The sequence below is a fragment of the Anabrus simplex genome, chromosome 3, assembly GCF_040414725.1.
Source record: "Anabrus simplex isolate iqAnaSimp1 chromosome 3, ASM4041472v1, whole genome shotgun sequence".
In the NCBI taxonomy this organism is placed as follows: Eukaryota; Metazoa; Arthropoda; class Insecta; order Orthoptera; family Tettigoniidae; genus Anabrus; species Anabrus simplex.
The window spans coordinates 79,234,770-79,254,212 of NC_090267.1; the positions used below are offsets into that span (position 1 = coordinate 79,234,770).

General features: G+C 40.6%; 1 protein-coding gene across 5 annotated transcripts in view; it reads left to right on the plus strand.

Annotated features, from left to right (window-relative positions):
- Trmt6 (tRNA methyltransferase 6 non-catalytic subunit) overlaps positions 1 to 18,696 on the plus strand; it is a 63,612-nt gene extending 44,916 nt beyond the window's left edge. Inside the window, exons 1-3 of one of the 5 annotated variants that reach the window (XM_067142579.2) lie at positions 1,832 to 2,069; positions 6,498 to 6,852; positions 17,183 to 18,696. In XM_067142579.2, coding sequence (XP_066998680.2) covers positions 6,844 to 6,852; positions 17,183 to 18,598 — 1,425 coding nt within the window. In that variant the 5' untranslated portion in view covers positions 1,832 to 2,069; positions 6,498 to 6,843 and the 3' untranslated portion in view covers positions 18,599 to 18,696. Of the gene's footprint in view, positions 1 to 1,831; positions 2,070 to 6,497; positions 6,853 to 9,991; positions 11,135 to 17,182 lie in introns of those variants that run through there. The other 4 variants (XM_067142580.2, XM_067142582.2, XM_067142578.2 and 1 more) reach the window with 4 other exon arrangements.
- Positions 18,697 to 19,443: the final 747 nt, after the last annotated feature.

Consider the following 19,443-nt stretch of genomic DNA (forward strand, 5'->3'; position numbering starts at 1 on the left):
AAAGCGATACAAGAGACGAAGGATAATCTCACCATAGTTCACTTTCAACGGGTACGTGATATCGTACATTCTAAGCTCACAGGCAAGAATATCAATAAATAACTATATTGGCTTTAGTCCTACCAGCTACTTAGGAGGCGCCGAGGTGCCGGAATTTAGTCCCGATGGAGATCTTTTACGTGCCAGTAAATCTACCGACACGAGGCTGACGTATTTGAGCACCCTCAAATTCCACCGGACTGAGCCAGGATCGAACCTGCCAGAAGGCCAGCACCTCAACCGCCTGAGGCAAGAATATCATAAAGGCGATAAATAGCCTACTTTTGCTACAACAACCAGTTCTAACATATTCTTTTTAAATTATCCAGTGGACCAAAACTGATCTCCATCATACACAGCCGAAAACAAACGCATTGCTAATCAAAAACCTAAAAACCTCCAGAGAAGTCTGTTGGGAGTTAAGGACTTGCAGACATAAAAATTACTTACGGTAACTCACAGATTGCATCACTGAGAACTGACTTCTATAGAATAAATGGAAACCTCACCATTGCACAGTATAATAGTAGCTGCAGACAAGAATTCAACACCGCTCATTCTCAGTATTATAGAGAATTCCTCACCTCAGGTTCCCACAATAGAAAAGATAATATTACAGTGCAAACAGAAAAAATACTGCACGGGCGGTACCCGAATACCGGTACCTACTACTTTTTACTTACCACTCCTCTTAAGGGGGAGGCGGGTCTCCTAGACGGTGACAGAGTCTTTCAGGCCAGGAACTTTGCGTCGGAAAAGGAGATGTGCGGAGGTGAGAGGGTTGGCGGCCGTGGCCACTACTAGGGACATTCGCCTTAGTGCAGGAGAACGGAAAACCATTCTCAGGACAGTCGACGATGCGATGGGGGCCAGCCCCTCTCCGTCTCCCGAATACAGAGGCGTAGAGCAACGGTAGAGCCGTGGCCACCCATCCTCTGCTCGGTTGGCCGGTCGGAGTGCGGTGGTGGCGGTGATTGTTGTTTTAAGAGAAAGTACAACTAGGCAACCATCCTCTATATAATATTAATCAGAGAAAAGAAAATGGAAGGGATCCAACATTTCGAAAAATGAACGTATCGGCCAAAGAAAGACAAGGGCCAGGAAGGACGTGAAAATGAAAGATTCCCTAAGCCTCGAATGCTCTAATACCGTCGGGGTTGGAAAAGAACAAGAGTTGATCAAGGAAGGTCGGATACGATAGATGAAAGTGAGGAGCCTGGCGCACGTAAGTGGAAGCAATGCCAGGATTCAGCTAAGGGCCCTGTGGTCGCCAAGCCATGCTCCTACGTGGAGAGCCCCTTTCAGTCGTCTCTTACGACAGGCAGGGGATACCGTGGGCGTTATTCTACCACCCCCCACCCACAGGGGGCCGGTCGGAGTGCAGAGCTGCGACTTGTGGCATTCGTCGACCACCCGAATGAGCTAGGCGAGTTTTTAGTACCGGATACCCTTCTTGACGTCAACTCCATCAAAAGAGTTAGGTTAATTTTAAATAAAATGTGATTTTATGAAACTAAACCTTACCGGTACCTTGTTAAAAGAGGGAAATATTGGATAGAGAAAGTGAAATATCATCACTGCAAAAGGGAAATTTGCTCTCTGACGCGTTGATTGCCATTTACCATCATAATTTGATAATGGTTCGTTTAAAAAAACATGTTTTTTTAATGGATTTATTCTTGTAGCTAAGAGACTGATTATCAAAGATCGATTGAGGATTATGTATTATGTATTATCCTAGGAGGATAGGGACCTGCATGTAACACATTACTTGATAAGACAAAATCACATGAATGTATCTCTATATCCAAAGAAAGAGATTTTAGTGTTCGTGGATTGGTATTTAAAATAGCCACACATGTTTGTTTAATGGTGCCGTAATAAACAGTAAGTTTTTGTGATACTACGAAAATATTATGATGAAATGGTGATATAATCAACATATTTGACAACCAAATTAATTATAATTGTATATTTATTTTGGCTGATTATATCTTCTTCTGCAGAGTGTAGCGGCATCCTGCTTACAGGTATTTGGTTTGTATTTAACCTATATTCACGTGTAACTAGACATTATTTTGTTGGTTGAGAATAGTGGAATGGACTTTTACTTTCGATAAAAGATGTGTGTAATATGTCAGCTGTAACAGGTTGGATCTCGGTGGTCCTTGGTTTCCCATTTTCACATCGGACAAGTGCGTATGTGTATATTAATATGTATGTATGTGTCGCCCAGCTATCGTAGGTGATGCCTGTCATCATTTGCCACTTTGCCTAGGCTGCATTACTTCTATCTTAGTTACCTCTTCGGTAAATTGACTGTCATCGGCAATCATAAACATCACTTGTGGCAAGTGCTTGTCATCAACTTTTATCCTGATTTCTTGTGTATCCGACGTGATTATGTCTTAAATCACAGACCAAATTATACCCGTTGATCAATCACTTCTTGATTTTAGAGTTGGAGATCAAGTTTGCAAGGAGGACAGCATCAGTATAGGGAAGAGTCCAGAGTATCAGTGGATGTAGGTCTGCTGTAACAGTGTCTATCACAAGGATGAATATTAGTGTGTGTGAGGTTTAAATCCTGGTGGATGCCAGCTGTTATGTTAAAGTTATTTGATGTCCTGGAAGCATCTTGCATTTAGGTGTTTGTTACTGCATAAATTAGCTGCATTCAACTGATAAGGTAATCTGGAACACTGTGGTGTCACAGTGGGCTGCAATCAAAAGCTCTCTCAAAGACCCTGTTCTTCTCATGGTGTTGTGCTGGTTTCATCAGCTGTATTTTTTTCACAAATAGAGCTGATTATTGGTGGTTTTGATGATCTTGTGAATCTGTTTAGTCTGGATTGCATTCATAGATTTTCTTCATTAGCCTCAGAAACTGGATCGAGCAGTAACTGATCAACTCTGGAAGTTTTTTCTTTCTTTTGAAGATGAGTACAGGGTTATTTTGTTACCAGTCAGCTGACGTTTATCCCTCTTTAAAGGTTTGGTTGAACAGCAATGCTAACTAGCCTGGATATTATCCTAGGAGGATAGGGACCTGCATGTAACACATTACTTGATAAGACAAAATCACATGAATGTTGCCTTAAAACGCTTGTTTAGGAGAGATGTGTCCATAGCTGATGCTCAAATCCCACCATTCTGCCCATGGAAGAAACTTACTTTTATAACCAAACACAAATTTTCTACTATTACCCACAATCCTCCACTGAACATTCACTACAGTATCATTGTATGCATTTTACAAAGCATGGCATCACTCCCAGATTTCAAGGCAGTTAGACATAATAGCCAACTTTGCCTTGCTATTTGAAAATCCATAGCCTGTTTCCAGTCATTTGATCAGGTAAGGAATGGAATGAATGAAGCCCCAATCTAGCGGCGAGGATAGGAATTTTGCCAGCTGCCGAAGCCTGTCTCTCTCCTCTGGGGCAATGATTAATGACCGACACATGAAATGAAATTATATTGGAGAGTGACGAAAGATGATTGGGAAAACCAGACTAGCCTACCTGGATAAAACCTATCCTGCCTCCACTTTGTCCAGCACAAATCTCACATGGAGTGACCGGGATTTGAACCATGGAACCCAGCGGTGAGAGGCCAGCGCGCTGCTGCCTGAGCCACGGAGGTTACTTTGCCTTGCTAATTTTTCCTAGAAAATTAGTTCTAACCTCAAGTGGGTTACTGGTGCCAATAGCATGGGCCAATGGCTGTCATGAAACAGAGGCGGAGCTCACTCCCTTCAAGAGGCTTTCTGCTAAACACTCCTGATGTGTTAGGAGACCAATGGTTTCGTATCACTAGCCAAGATGTGTGCAAAACAAAATCATTATTGTCATTATCATCATCATTGATCATCTCTTCAATGACAGTATTTGCCTGTTTCCTTCAATTATGTTTTGGTGAACATTCACAGGCATATCTTCAAGACAAGCCTTTGCAACAGCTGTTACAGTTTTGTGAAAGTTGGTAGTGACATGAGTCGGGCAGTCCTTGTGCATATCCTTGAAATTTATGAAGGTAAGGTGTATTCTGCACGAAGGCAGGTCCGAACCTCCGCAGAGGTATGCCTGAACCGGAGTTTACGTATGGTAGAGTGGCCAGTTCCTTTCCGCTCCTCTGTTCCCTTAACCCCCACCAACAGCGCATGGCAACCCATCCAAATATTGACCACGCCCAATGTTGCTTAACTTCGGAGATCTCACGGGATCCAGTGTTTCAACACGGCTACGGCCGTTGGTAAAATTCATGAATGGCTTATTTTATCACGAAAGATTCTAAAACCCCTCTAACAGTGTCACAGTGCTTACAGAGCGCACCCTTCGGTTGCTTGGAGTACAATAGTCACAGTGCATATTGATCACCAGGTGTGGTAAAATTTTCTTTGCAAATCTCTTATATTAACTGCAGAATTATAATTCTTGAGCACAGGCTAGGGACTTTATAATAACACCTTCAGCTGGAAAGCTCGTCCTACATAATAGTCCGTCATTTTTGTGACAGCCATCATCTATATATTAAAAAAATTATGAAATCTATACATTAAAAAAATTTATAAAAATTAAAGTCAGTCAGTCAGTCCGGCCATTCTATCCGGTCTTTTTTCTTCATTTTTTTTTCAAATGAAAGGTATTCATGCACAGATTTGTCATCAGGTACTATAAATCACTTAACATCCGCCTTCCTCAAATTATTTGATTTTTCAATTTTTTGTCTCTTTGAAGCAATTATATCTTTGTTTCTAATTGAGGCACGGAGTTCGTTTTGGCCTAAGGACACTCATTGGATCAAGCTCTTTCATTTCAGCTCTTAACTATTCAAATTGGTTTATTCTGAGTAAAGTTATGAGTGCACATTCTATTTGACGCCTCATTTCTTCAACATTTTTTTTCATTGAAGCAATCATATATTTCGTTCTAATTGAGGTACACAGTTCGTTTTGGTCTAGAAACACTCAGTAGACCAAACACTTTCTTTTGAGGTAATAACTACTTAAATTGGTAGATCCTGCAAAAAGTTATGAGTACATTTGTCTCCATGACAAAGATATTTGAAGGATTTTTTAACAGTTTGGCGCATAGTGTTGTTCCACGGAATGTTTAATTCAATTTCTTTGTGTGATGTATTTTCAAGTGTTTTGTTGACATAATATTACATTCTGTTATCACAGTAGATCATGTGCTTTATTTCATTAAATCGAAACTTTGCAAATACATCGGTGAGGATAGTAACGAACAGCACCATACTTTGTACATTGCGGGCGGAGCCAGTGGGAAACTGATAGTTGTCTTTGATTTCAGGATTGATTGCAGAGGCAGAACTTGTTCAGATATTGGTGGAGAAGACCCCCCTGTGGGTGGGGGCAGTAGAATAACACCCACGGTATCCCCTGCCTGTCGTAAGAGGTGACTAAAAGGGGATCCAGGTGCTCTGAACTTTGGAGTGTGGGTTGGGGACCATGGGGCCCTTAGCTGAGTCCTGGCATTGCTTCCACTTACTTGTGCCAGGATCCTCACTTTCATCTATCCTATCCGACCTCTCTTGGTCAAATCTTGTTCTTTTCCAACCCCGACACTATTAGGTTTGCGAGAGCTAGGGAGTCTTTAATTTTCAAGCCATTCGTGGCCCTTGTCTTTCTTTGACCGATATCTTCATTTTTTGAAGTGTTGGATCCCTTCCATTTTTCCGTCTGATTAGTGTTATATAGAGGATGGTTGCCAAGTTGTACTTCCTCTTAAAACAATAATCACCACCACCACCACCACCACCTGATGGAGGAGATTCGAATTCTGGGGCAACTAATTCTGCAGATACAAAATAGTTGTCCAGTTTCAGCTTTAGAGTGCTTGGCGATTTAGTTTTGTCGTTGTTATAATCGCTTCCACTTTCACTATTGTTTTTCCTCTTAAAAGTTGTACTTGCTGAAGAATTTTGGTATGTTAGTATTGTATGTTGAGTATTCAGCCCGAAGGCTGGTTGGATCCTCAACAGGTCCGCCATTACCTGTTAGTAGGTAATTTGAAATACACCAACTTGAATCTGTACTAAGGAACAGCCCATTAACCGGTTCCAGGAAAAGAACCCACACCTAATTTATGAAAATAAAAATTACTTCCTGAGTGGACTATAAGTGGACTAAAACTTTCACTTCCAAATATTTCTGAATTGGAAGGTGTTATTGATGTGCTATTTTCAAAGAAATGAAGTGTAAGAAAGGCCTCATAATTTTTATAACTATTGGAATGTTTATTATGGAACAATGCTTGTTGACAAACAAAATAAAAGTAGAGTAAATTAGAATGCCAGTAGTGTTTTTTCAGGATTCTAGTACAGGTAGTTTACAAGCTATTGTAGTTTGAAAATTGTAAATACCAACAGTTGTCTGCTCCATTCAACTGGTTAGTTACAAGGCTCTGATGTTCTTATGTTTGTTTCTTTTGCAGTACACCGATTGCATTGCGACTTCCTTGTCAGTTACTTTGCGATAGTTCAAGAAATAGGACATGGTGGAAGATGGTTTTTACCAATGCTGAAAAAGAGCCGACATGTTAATGGTGTGTGGAGAATGCTGTTCGTTCTTGCGGTCTGTATGCGGAATATCCCAATAGATGCCACCCATCTCAACAATTATTTGTGAACCTCTTTAACCAATCACATAAAACTGGAAGTGTAACACCTAAAAAACCTACCAGAAACAAACGAGTGATTGGAGAAGGTGAAATTAATGTTCTAGCTGCTGTTTCTGTAGATCTGCACGTTGGTTTCTGTGGAATCGCATATGGCAGTGGCATGAGTCAGGCAAGTGTACTACATGTTCTCCACCGTCATAAGTTTAATCCGTATCATGTCTCTCTTCATCAAGAACTGCATGGGAATGATTTTGAGAACCTTGTTAACTATTGCACGTGGGCAATAAGACAAGATACACCAGATTAATCATATATCTTGTTTAGTGATAAGCAACATTTATAAATCATGGCCAAATAAATCTTCCCATTGGCTTCGTCTAGTAGAACGTCATCGTCCATGGAGTTTAAATGTGTGGTGTAGAATAATGAACCGTGAGCTCATAGACCCTTTTTTCGTAGAAAGAATACTAGATTCTCAAAAGTATTTCAACTTCATAACAGACCAGTTTCCACAGGTGTTAGAAGATTTTCTTCTTCAGACTAGTAGGAACATGTAGTATCAGCATCATGTCTGTCCAGTGCATAGTGCACGATGTACTACAGTTTGTCTTCACCGATTATTTCCAAATTGAATGAAGAAGACCTGTATCTTGGCTAACCCATTCACCAGATTTGACCCCTTTAGATTTTTTTTTTTCTCTCTCTGCAATAAGCTAAAAGACACTGTTTACAAGAACATATTGACTACACCAGATGATATGAAATGACTGGAGACGAGAATTATAGGCAGGCATATAGGCTCTTAAATTAACCAAAATAGGCATATAAATAGGCACTAATGTGTAAAATAGGCAACAAAATAGGCATGAAAAATTACTTATAATTTAATAACACACTCAATTACTATATAAGGAATTTACAACAAGCAACTTTTCAATGTTTTCCAGTAACAGTCTTGTTCTCTCATCATGCAGAATGGTTTTTTTTTGCTTTACGTCGCACCGACACAGATAGGTCTTATGGCGATGATGGGACAGGGAACGGCTAGGAGTGGGAAGGAAGTGGCCGTGGCCTTAATTAAGGTACAGCCCCAGCATTTGCCTGGTGTGAAAATGGGAAACCACGGAAAACCATTTTCAGGGCTGCCGACAGTGGGGTTCGAACCTACTATCTCCTGAATACTGGATACTGGCCGCACTTAAGCGACTGCAGCTATCGAGCTCGGTGCAGAATGTTTTGTACTGAGAGAAAGATCTCTCAACATCACATGGAATGATCGGACAAAACTTCAATGAAGCTACTTCATCTGACCTTAGTCCATTGTTTCATTTACCTCACCTCGTAGCACCCTGGTTACTTTTACCATCGCTTTCCATCCTGGATTCCACTGCAGGACCCTGTCAAACTTTTCGCTAACCGCGGCCACCTTCCCAGAGGTTCGGTCAAAACTTCCCCTGATTTCTTCCAAAATCCTAAATGACTCTACCTGGGGCATGCCACTCTTCTCCAACTCAGTGATTGCTCCCAGCAGCTTGTTGAAGTTTGAAGATGCTCCAGTTTATGCTCCCAGCATAGGCCTGAAGAAAATTGTTGTAGGTCGCTCTTCACAGTGGTCTGGTAGAAAGGCTGCGTTGATACAGCATTTTGTATTCGTGTCAGATGCATCGCAGTATTTCTATGTTGATCTATATGGTACTTTTTTCACATTTGATATGAAAAATAATAAAATTGACTTAAATTACATTGTTCCTATATCTTACATTTCTACAGTTGGGATAATTGGCAATAGTGCTTAGTATTTTTATATTATGCATTTGTTTCATAAAAAAAACTATTAGAGATGATGTTTCCAGAAGTACAAAACTTCAAAGTAGGAACAAGGGAATTTGTAATTTACATGGAAATATGTCCTCAAAGATTTTTCACTTATAATTTGGCAGTATCGTGTCGAGTTCACCGGGTGAAAAAAAATGACATGAAACGGTACCTGAGTAGCGTAGAGGAGAACTCCCTCCTTTATGCTTGCTAGGCACCCATCAAGCTACCCCTAGAAGTATTCTTACTTAGAAAAATTAAAACGGAGGAACTATAAATCTCAGATTTGTGAACATTTTATTTGTTGCTATTCGCCGGCTTTGGTCAGCTGTCTTGAAGACTATTTTCTGTTGCCTGCAGTAGATCCTGCATCATGTGTGCCCACAAGGATGCCACCCTCATTGAAAATTAGAAAACCGCGTAATTTGAAATCGTGGCATGTGCTCATAATCTTACTTTTTGTCACAATTTAGCATGGCTCTAGAGAGGATGCTAGAGGCTTGTTGGCCGCTTCGTGGCCCTTACCTGGGAGGTTATGCCCCGCAGATTGTCTTTGCTTGCTCCCCAGCATAATGGTTACTAACCGGACCTCACCAATTCAGACCATCGGTCTTTTCACTGGCCTGGTCTTGTAAAGATAAGTCTTGGCAGCCTTGTAAAACACGCTGTGACATCGTCCAAGCCTTGCCATGTTATTCCCTCTGTGACTCGCCCTAGCCGCGCCACGTTGGATCTGTAACCTATGTTTCGTGAAGGCTTAGCGGAAGCGTAATAGGGTTCACTATAGCTTACACATAATGCTGGTGAAAGTTACGATTAAAAAAAAAAAAATGCATTTCAGTTGTAAATCTCTATTTTCACAGGAAATGAATCACAGTTTAAAATACCGATTTTTAATTTTCATCCACTCTGTGACAAGAAACCACCGACGTTCTAACTCCTCGTTCAGTAATAAAATTCTTATTTACATTTTAACAATAAAAAATATTGAAAGTTCACGACTAATACAGTTTTGCAACAAAACAATTTGCCACAATACATAAATGAATAGGCCTATAAATGCTACAATGAAATGCGATCACAGTTCTCAATCAGAAAAAATAAAAGGAAAAGAAAAGGAACAAATGAACCTACCTCCTAACAGCAAGCTTGGCGGAAGACTACTCTTTCATCTGTAGTGAAATTGGGATTTCCCGTGATCCACTGCTTCAGCCAGTAAGACTTCGATTTTTCTTTGGGCATTGCTGATAACACACTACTTCTTCTTCTTCACAATAAACCACAACACGTTCTGAAGGTAAAGAGTATGCGTACAACGGTTTGCATCCAGAGGGAGGTATAGGGGTTATAGGATGTGCAACATTGTTCGAGGTTGATTGGTTCTCGCATACGAAGGCGGTTTGAAAAGTCCGTGCAAAGTCCGAGAGATGGCACCACCGGCACGTATCAAGGTCATGTTTTGTTAGTAGCATCTCTTGAATGAACGCACATCAAGTTTCAGCCATGTTAGTCTATTTCTTTGTGTTTGGCATTCGTGTGAATCAAGGAAGTCGAGTGATTTTCAAGAATTAGACGGAAAAGGATTTTGTGTGGTGATTAAACATTACTTTATGAAAGGCAAAACGCCTCAGGAGACTAAAGAGAAGCTTGATAAACATTATGGTGACTCTGCATCTTTGATTAGAACAGTTTATAAGTGGTTTCAAAATTTTTGGACTAGCCATATGGGCACAAGTGACGCTGAACGTTCTGTACGGCCTGTGGAGGTTACAAATCCAGAAATCATTGATCAAATCCATGATATGGTGATGGATGACAGAAGAGTTAAGGTGCGTGAGATTGCTAGTGCTGTGGGCATCTCGACTGAATGGGTACATAATATTTTGCATAAACATTTGGACATGAGAAAGCTATCCGCAAGATGGGTGCCGCGATTGCTCACGCTTGACCAAAAATGGAATCGTGTGAAGTGTTGCAAGGATGGTTTGCAGCTGTTCCAGAAGAATCCGGAGGACTTGAAGCATCGTTTCGTTACTGTGGATGAAACGTGGATACATTACTATACTCCTGAGACCAAACAACAATCTAAACAATGGGTTACCAAGGGGGAGTCTGCACCAAAACAGGCGAAGACCGTTCCTTCGGCCGGAAAGGTTATGGCGACTGTCTTTTCGGATTCGCAAGGGATAATCCTCATCGACTATCTGGAAAAGGGTAAAACTATTACAGATGCATATTATTCATCGTTATTGGTCTGTTTGAAAACCGAGCTGCAAGAAAAACGCCCGCGATTGGCCCACAAGAAAGTCCTTTTCCATCACGACAAAGCACCAGCACACACCTCAGCAGTTGTGGTCGCAAAATTAATGGAAATAGGATTCCAACTCGTTTCACATCCCCCCTATTCTCCAGACTTGGCTTCCTCGGACTGCTATTTGTTCCCCAATTTGAAGAAATGGCTGGCGGGACAAAGATTTTATTCAGACGAGGAGGTGATTGCAAACACTAATGGATATTTTGCAGACTTGGACAAATCCTATTATTCGTAAGGGATCAACAAACTAGAACATCGTTGGACGAAGTGTATAAGCCTAAAAGGAGACTGTCAAAAAATAAAAATGGTTTACTCCAAACACGTAAGTAGTTTTTATTTTTTCACAGACTTTTCAAACGCCCCTCGTATGTCTTAAGAGATTGGAGGGGCTGAAGGCTTTGATATCAGATTGTTCCTTGTTTCTCCTGATGGAAATTTCCCACCCACTATACCTGGTGACTTCCGAGAATTCCCATTTTTGTTCGTGAGAAATGAGAAGAAAATTCTGGCGAGCACACCAGCTATAATATAATGCACTGGAATAAAATTGTCCTGTTTAAAATACAGTCAAAAGGCATCAAATAGGCAATTATACTCCAAATAGGCACAAACCCCACAAATAGGCATTTATAGGCACAATAAAACCAACATAATCTAGCTAAAAAGACCCTAAAATGGATTTATATTTCAAAAGTCTATGTTTCTGACCACAGGAATAAAATAGGCAAATTCCCATCTCTAGAAATGACATACAGGGTGGGGCAGAGTGGACTTCCTAGTTTCAATAAATCACTGAAGAGCGTGCACATGAGTAAGCGGAGTGGGAGTAGTAGCATTTGGTGGGGGGAAAGACGCCATTTTAGTAGTCATCATGCCGTGGACTGGCGAGCATCGTGGTTTTGTAGTCGAAACGTTTTTTTAAAAATAACGATAGTGTGGTGGCGACGCAGAGGGCATTTCGTAGGCGGTTTGGTAGCAAAATTTTCGTTACTGGGCAGCTGAAAACCCACGCAATCTTCACCAAAGAGCTCTTCATTCACCAAAAGTGACTGTGTGGTGTGCTGTGTCCTCCATAGGCATTATTGGCCCCTATTTTTTTGAATCGGAAGATGCAACTGTTACTGTGAACGCTGTGCGCTATTGTGAGATGTTGGAGAACTTTTCCTTCCCCAAAATGGAAGAGTATGGTGAGAAAATGGAAATGGAAGCCTTTTGGTTTCAACAGGATGGTGCCATGGCTCATACCGCCCATCGCTCTCGTCAACTTCTGCAAGAACAGTTTCCCGGCAGCGTGATCTCATTACGAGGGGATGTTTCATGGCCCCCTCGATCCCCCGATTTAAGCCCATGCGATTATTTTCTTTGGGGCTACCTCAAATCTGAGGTTTATAAAGTTCGACCAAGGACCGTGGAAGCCCTTAAGGAAGCAATTGCTGATGTCATCGCTGGAATAACGCCAGATATGCTGCGCAGAGTTTTTGAAAACTTTATTGAACGGCTGAATATGTGCGTCGCTCGTCAAGGTCGTCACCTGGACGATATCATTTTTAGAACCAAATGGAAAAAAATGGCATTGTATGTAGATTTCAGAAATAAAAAGCTTTTGTAATAATCTTGTACGGTTTTTATACAGTTAACCCATCAAATCAGGGAGCCCACTCTGCCCCACCCTGTATTACTGTTGCCTGAGCTGAAATTTCTGATGAAATACTAGAACGCGTTCATCAGTCTTTACATGGCAGACTGAAAGCTTGTATTGATTGTATTTTGAACATGACATTTGAAGGCTAATTCTAATTTTTTCTTCAGAATCCAAAGAATTTGTTTATTCATATTTTTAAAGTTAGTGCTGTCCCATTGAGCAGACAACTGCCGTTATTTCGTTATTTACAATTTTCAAACTATGAAACCTCTTAAACTACTTGTACTAGAATTTTGAAAAAAAACATCTGACATTCTAATTTACTCTAGTTTCATTTTTTTATGTCAGTAGGCATTGTTCCATTTGAAAAATATAATTTCCTAAAATACGTATTCTAATAGGCCTAATTATTAAAATCTGTGTATGGGCTACAATTATGAGCCCTTGATTACATTTAATTTCTGTGAAAACAGCACATTAATAGCACCTTCCATTTCAGAAATATTTGGGGTGCAACTTTTAGATGCTTCACCTGTATAAAACAGAGTTGGTCAACTCTTGTTCTCTTCCCACGAACCTGCTACGCAGGCGTAGCAGGGGGAGAGGTGATACTCCCACGTGGCGCGTCCCAGGTGGCGGATAGGGGGGTCCTAACCGGCTTGCCGGCGGACTTGAGGGAAATAAAATACCTCTCGCGGACCAAACACACACCCCCTGTGGGTGGGGGAGGCAGACGAATAATACACCCACGGTATCCCCTGCCTGTCGTGAGAGCCGACTAAAAGGGGCGACCAAGGGATGTTTAAATTGGAACCATGAAATTGCTTTTGATTCGTGCCATCACGCGGGGAACACCAAGGGTTGCTTTTACTTGTGCGTAGTACCACTGCATTAGGTACGAAATTGGTTTGTGATTAGTAGCACACAGGAGCACCGCGCGGTCGGCTTTTGCAGTACCTGTGAATAGTACCACCATATGAGCAGGACCATGGGATGATAGCTACCATGGTTCTGCCTTGCCTATGATTAGTACCCACTATATGAGGAACACCACGGGATAGGGAGAGATCCCTGTGGTTAGTACTCTTCTGTGATGAACATCATAGGATTGCGTTGCCTGTAAATGGCGCCGCAAAGTGGGAAAACATAGGTCTGTATTAAATGTCGAATTTCATAAGCTCTGAGTAGTACAATAATGTGTGGAATGCCGCAAGTCTCTGCTACTTTTGATTAGTACCGTAACAGGACAGCTACCATGGTTCTATTTTGATAGCGATCAGTACCGTTACGAGGGGCCGATAACTTCGATTTAGGACCCCCTTTTGACTGCACGCATAATCGTTTCAGTGTTAATAGCAGTAGTCCCTTGGTCAGTAATACGATATTGTCACGTAGGTTTATGTGACTGTGCGACATTGCGGGTCGCAACCACTGATTGTTTTAAATTCATGTCCATCCATTCATTCTTCGTTGTCACATTTTTTAAATTCTGGTCAGTGGAGAATTTTAGACTTTTAATATGTCATTCCATTTCGTCTCATTTCGTACCATTAGGGGCCGATGACCTAGATGTTAGGCCCCTTTAAACAACAATCATCAATCATCATCATCTTGTTCTCTTCCATTACTGACATATGTTTGCGAGACGGAGAGAGTCTTCCATTTTCACGCCCTTTGTGGCTCTTCCCTTTCTTTTACCAATAATTTCATTCTTTGACGTGTCGGACCTCTTCCATTTTCCCTCTGATTACTCTTAATAGAGGATGTTACCCAGTTGTGCTTGTTCTTAAAACAATAATCACCACCACTACCTCTCATGCTAGGAGAAGGAACAACCAATACACTATTTGCACCACGGCAGTTGTTAGAAAAATATGCGAACATGCAAAAATATTATGCATAAAATGTTCATAGATCTAGAGGAAATTTACGATACTCTATCAAGACAGAAGCTATGGAGATACATGAGAAAGAAAGATGTATCAGAAAAATTTGAGAAAGTGGTGATAGATGTGTATGATGGAACCCAATTAAAAATAAGAACAAGTGTAGGACTCACAAGAAGTTCCCTGTGATGGTTGGGCTGTGCCGAGGTTCAGCCTTAAGTTCATGCCTATTCGACCTTGTAATAGATGTGCTGACCAAAGGTATGAGAAATACAATCCTCCTGGCCTATGCTCTTTGCTGATGATATTGTCTTGGTAGATAAGAACAAGAACAAAGTAGTGAAAAATTTGGGACAATGGAGAAGGTCCTTCGGGAAGGAGGATTCAAGATTAGCAGAGGAAAGACTGAGTTCGTGTGATTCGAAGAAGACAGGGATGGAAATGTAAGGCTGCTAGGGGATAGATTACCATGAACCAGAGAGTTTAAGTACTTGGCTTGTACATCATGAGAAATGGAGGAATGGACAGAGAAATCAATTGCAGGATTGAGACTGGATGGAGAAATTGGAAGATGATGACAGGTATGGTAAGTGACCAGGAGATTGGGAAAAGGACAAAGGGGAGTGTATTCAAATCAATTGTGAAGCCATTTATGATATATGATAGTGAAACATGGCCAGTGGAGTAAGCCCACAAGAAAAAGCCAAATGAGGATGTTGAGGCGTGTAATGGGAAAGACATGGATGTAGAGGATATGGAATGAGATGTGGCAGTGTTGTGGAAATATCAAGGAAGATACAACAGAAAAGGCTGCTATGGATTTGGCACATTATGAGAAGAGAGGAGGACTATGTGGAAAAGAAGGTAAGCATCCTGCAGGTGGCAGGAAGATGAGAAAGAGGTAGGTGCCAAGAGGAAATGGAAAGACTGTGTTGCAGAGAACATGAGGGAAGGGACTGCACTGGGTAGGAAAAAATGGAAGAAGAAAGCTAGGAATAGCGAACCCCAGTTAAGAATAGAAAATGCTGAGGAGGATGAAGAAGATGATGATGATTTGAATGTGCACTTCTGTGAACAATTTGACAATTTTGGCAATTTATTCTATAAATATGCTGCAATGAAAATTGCTTCTCCATGGAAGTGTTTGTCCAACAAGATGCACTTTGTTGCCATTGATGCTTTCACGGCCCGTACTTATAGACATGATGCTGTGTAGGCTTTTGGGCTTATGCCGTATCGAGAAAATAAGGTGAAATTCTTTACATCATGTCTATAAGATGCACTTTGCTGATTCTGTGATCAAATTTTAATTTTGATATTGGTAGAATATAGGAGATAGTAAGCTGGTGCTGGATGCTCTCTCCTACTTTTTTGAAATGTATTCATTGCAATTGTCCATGGCCATCTTCCCTCCAAATCTGATGTGGTGGAAATAGAAAGAAAAGTCATTTTTAACCAGTATTGTAAGTATTGGAAAGGAAAACAAGTGACAAATTATGTCATATAAAGAGGCATAGGAATGTATAATAGGATAAAGACAATGATAAAGTCAGCATCAAAAGAGAAGACAAGGACAAAACATAAAAATGCAGAAGGCCAAAACAGTTTCCACGTCTTCATACATTATCTTCAAATCCTCATCATTCCCAGATATTCTTAGCCCTTGATGAGCTTGTTTCTGTTTCCCAGATTCATCAGGAGCGTGGGTTTGAAACATTTATTGAGGGGCTGTTTGGCAGATCTTCAGTCTAGATGAGGAAAATTTAGAAAATAGAAAAGACATAATACAAAGCTGGGAAGCAGATATGAACATGTTGGGGCTGAGAAGAGATTGATGTAGAAGAACAGGGACTGGTGAGGAGATTGTTCTTGTCCTTTTGTTTTCATTATTGTCCTTGTCTCATCTTTCTGTTGCTCACTCTTCCTGCACTTACCTGTCATTTTGCTTCTTTTTATTTTCCTATCTCTCTGTATATGGTTGATTTATCACTTGTTTGTTCCTTTCTAATATTTAGTGTGGGAAGTGTCAATATCATCTCTGCACTCCAAAATATTAAATCGCAGGCTTTCAGTACAGTCTGCTATTAGAACTAAGTTATCGGCATAGGCCAAGCTGCTCACTACATTTCTACCCAACTTTTAGTAAATGATCTATGTATACAATAAGAATGAAAGCTTATGGGCTATCTAACCTGTGTAACTACTTTGAACCAAGAACTCATTCTACCACCAATTCTCACAATGGCTGATAGTCAGTGTAAATGCTTTTGATTACCTGTAATAACCTACCACTGATACAGTAATCCCTCAGTATGGCCAACATCTTGGTACTCTATGATATGCCTTCTCTAAATCTATGAAACATATGTGTAACTGTCTTATTCTTATAGCAGCATTTTTCTGTTACTTGATGCTTAATGAAAATCAGGTCCTAACTAGCTCCTCTAAGGTGGAAGTCACTCTGGTTTTCATTGAATTTACTCTCCACCATTGGTTGTAACTTCTTTTCTATGCCTGTGAATGCTTTGCCTGGTGCACTGATCAGTGAAATACCTTGATAGTTGCTACAGTTCTGTCTGTTCCCTTGTCCTATCACAAGGTACTTAACTCTAATTCCATGCTAATCCTATTACTCTGTGAAGCTGTTTCATCCTGCCTTCCCACCATATTTCACCATTTTAGGTCTAATTTCATCTATGTCTGCTGCTTTATAACATTTCTTTACCATCCTTTCCACTTTCTTGTCCATACATTTTTATTGTGTTTTATTTACCATGATCTCCTTTGTGTTCCATTACTGATTGTGATGTATTATATTGTAACACTGTGTTTTGTTGTTTAGATATCTCCAGTTATGTGTGACCCAGAGAAAGGAGATACTGTGAAAGTTGGTGATTATATTGTGATACAAAGACAGTCATACATGAAACTGCTCAGAGTTAAACAGAATGGCTCTGTAATGCTAGGGAAAGACCAGTTAAAGCTTGATGCCATAGTTAACCGGCCTTTCTTTACGACTTACAAGATGGAACCCAGAAAACCCTCGAAACGAGACTTCATTCTCACGGAGTGCGATTCAGCGGTGAGCCTTGCTGAGCAGCTGTCGGAGTCTCTTTCTGGTGGCATTGACAACAGGAACATATCTGATGATGGTAACTCCCAGCTCTTATCGACAGAAGATATTGTTGGTATGCGGGACAGTGGTATGGCGGGGCATGAGATAGTTGGCCAGCTCATAGAAAATAGCAAAACGTTTAAGAATAAAACTGAATACTCACAAGTAAAGTACCTTAAGAAAAAGGAGAAAAAATATTTTGAATATATAACTGTTCGTCGACCAACCATGAGGTTGGTTTCTGAGATATTATATCGCCAGGACCCTAGTAAAATTCTGGGCATTCGAATGGACACTTTGGCTCAGTTGACAACTGCGGCTGGTATAACAACTCAAGGTACTTACATCCTTTACGAAAGTGGTTGTCTTGGCTTAGTGGCTGCTTCGCTTTTGAACTGTCTGGATGAAGGGGGCTCCCTCATCCATGCTGTTCCTGGAAACCTACCTCAGAGACAAGCTATCAATTCGATGAATTTTAATGAATCTCAGTTATCACGCCTTATCAGTGTTAACATATATAGCTTGCTTCGGAAATTACTTCAAGATGGTGACAGTGGCCCAGGCCAAGCAGAGACTAGTGATGGTAAATATTCAGATAGTGAAGAAAATATTCTTGATAATACTAACTGTTGTGTAACAGATGAAAATGGTCCAGTGAAAAGTGATACAAATAGTGATACAAAAGAAACTGGCAGTGTTAGTGAAATAGAGAATATGGTTGTGGACGAGGAAACCAGCAAGAAGCGGAAACATCCTGAAGAAGAAGAAAGCAGTGCAAAGAAAGCTCGATGGGAGGTGGAGACTCAGAGGGCAGCGGATCTGTTGAAAGCTCACCCTGTGGATGGTCTTGTAGTCGTGGCAAAGGAGGACCCTGCTAACATTCTCACAACACTGTTGAAGTTTGTTGCGATATCAAGACCATTTGTGGTGTACAGCTTGATCCGCGAGCCTCTCATGGATTTGTATGTGCAGCTCAAGTGTCGGAGTGACGTCACTGCTCTCCGGCTGACCGAGTCCTGGCTACGGACTCATCAAATCCTTCCCAATCGCACTCATCCAGACATTCTCACGAGTGGTGGGGGAGGGTACTTGCTCTCGGGAACTGTTGTTGATGGTGCATTCTTGAGTCTTAATGAAAGATAACGAGAATTATGTTAGGAATTCAGGATTTTTTTAATGGTTAAACTTCAAGCTTATATGAAATTGATCTTTGTAATAGAAAAGTGAAGTAAACATTTTCACAGAAGTACTTCATCAGTTAAATTCCTTTCAGGATGATCCCATGTCCACTATCCCTATTCCTTTTGAGGTCAGGAAATGTGAATGATGGCGTTTGTAATAGTTGGTGTTTTCAGTGTTCAGTGTGCAGCCTAGAGGTAAGGATCCAGGTAGGTGTGTATGCTCTTTATGTCTAAGCATGATTTATATTGCAGTTTTAAATTGTAGTAATTTTCGCTTCAAATTTTACCAGAATGGAGAGAAAATTAGGTGCCTAGTTCCCAAAATCCACATCTGCATATTTCACGTTATTGAGAAAAAAACCAACTGTTAAAATTCATCGTAATGGTAAAAATTCAGAAAACTGTATATGATTTTTTGGTACGAACTGTAACATAGAGGTGGATTCAGCAACGTGTTTAGCAGATATTTAAAATTTTAGATGCCAGGTGTTGGAGGTAAGTTAATGGAAAATCATATTTTGGAATGAACTTCTGGCATATGTCGATTTTTGGAACAAAACATTGGATTTTGTTTAACAGGGATTATTTTAGTTACATAATATTATACACTCCTAATTTAATGAACACAAAAAATTTATAGTGAACACAGTTTCTTGTAAATTGGATGAAAAATAGTATGCAGTTCCAGTAACACAATAAAACACAAGGAGCAGTAAGTCACATGGATTACATTCTCAAATCATCATCCTTCTCCCGGGCTTCACAAACAAGGTTGTGTGCCATGTCACCTTTTGCCACGTTATCTGG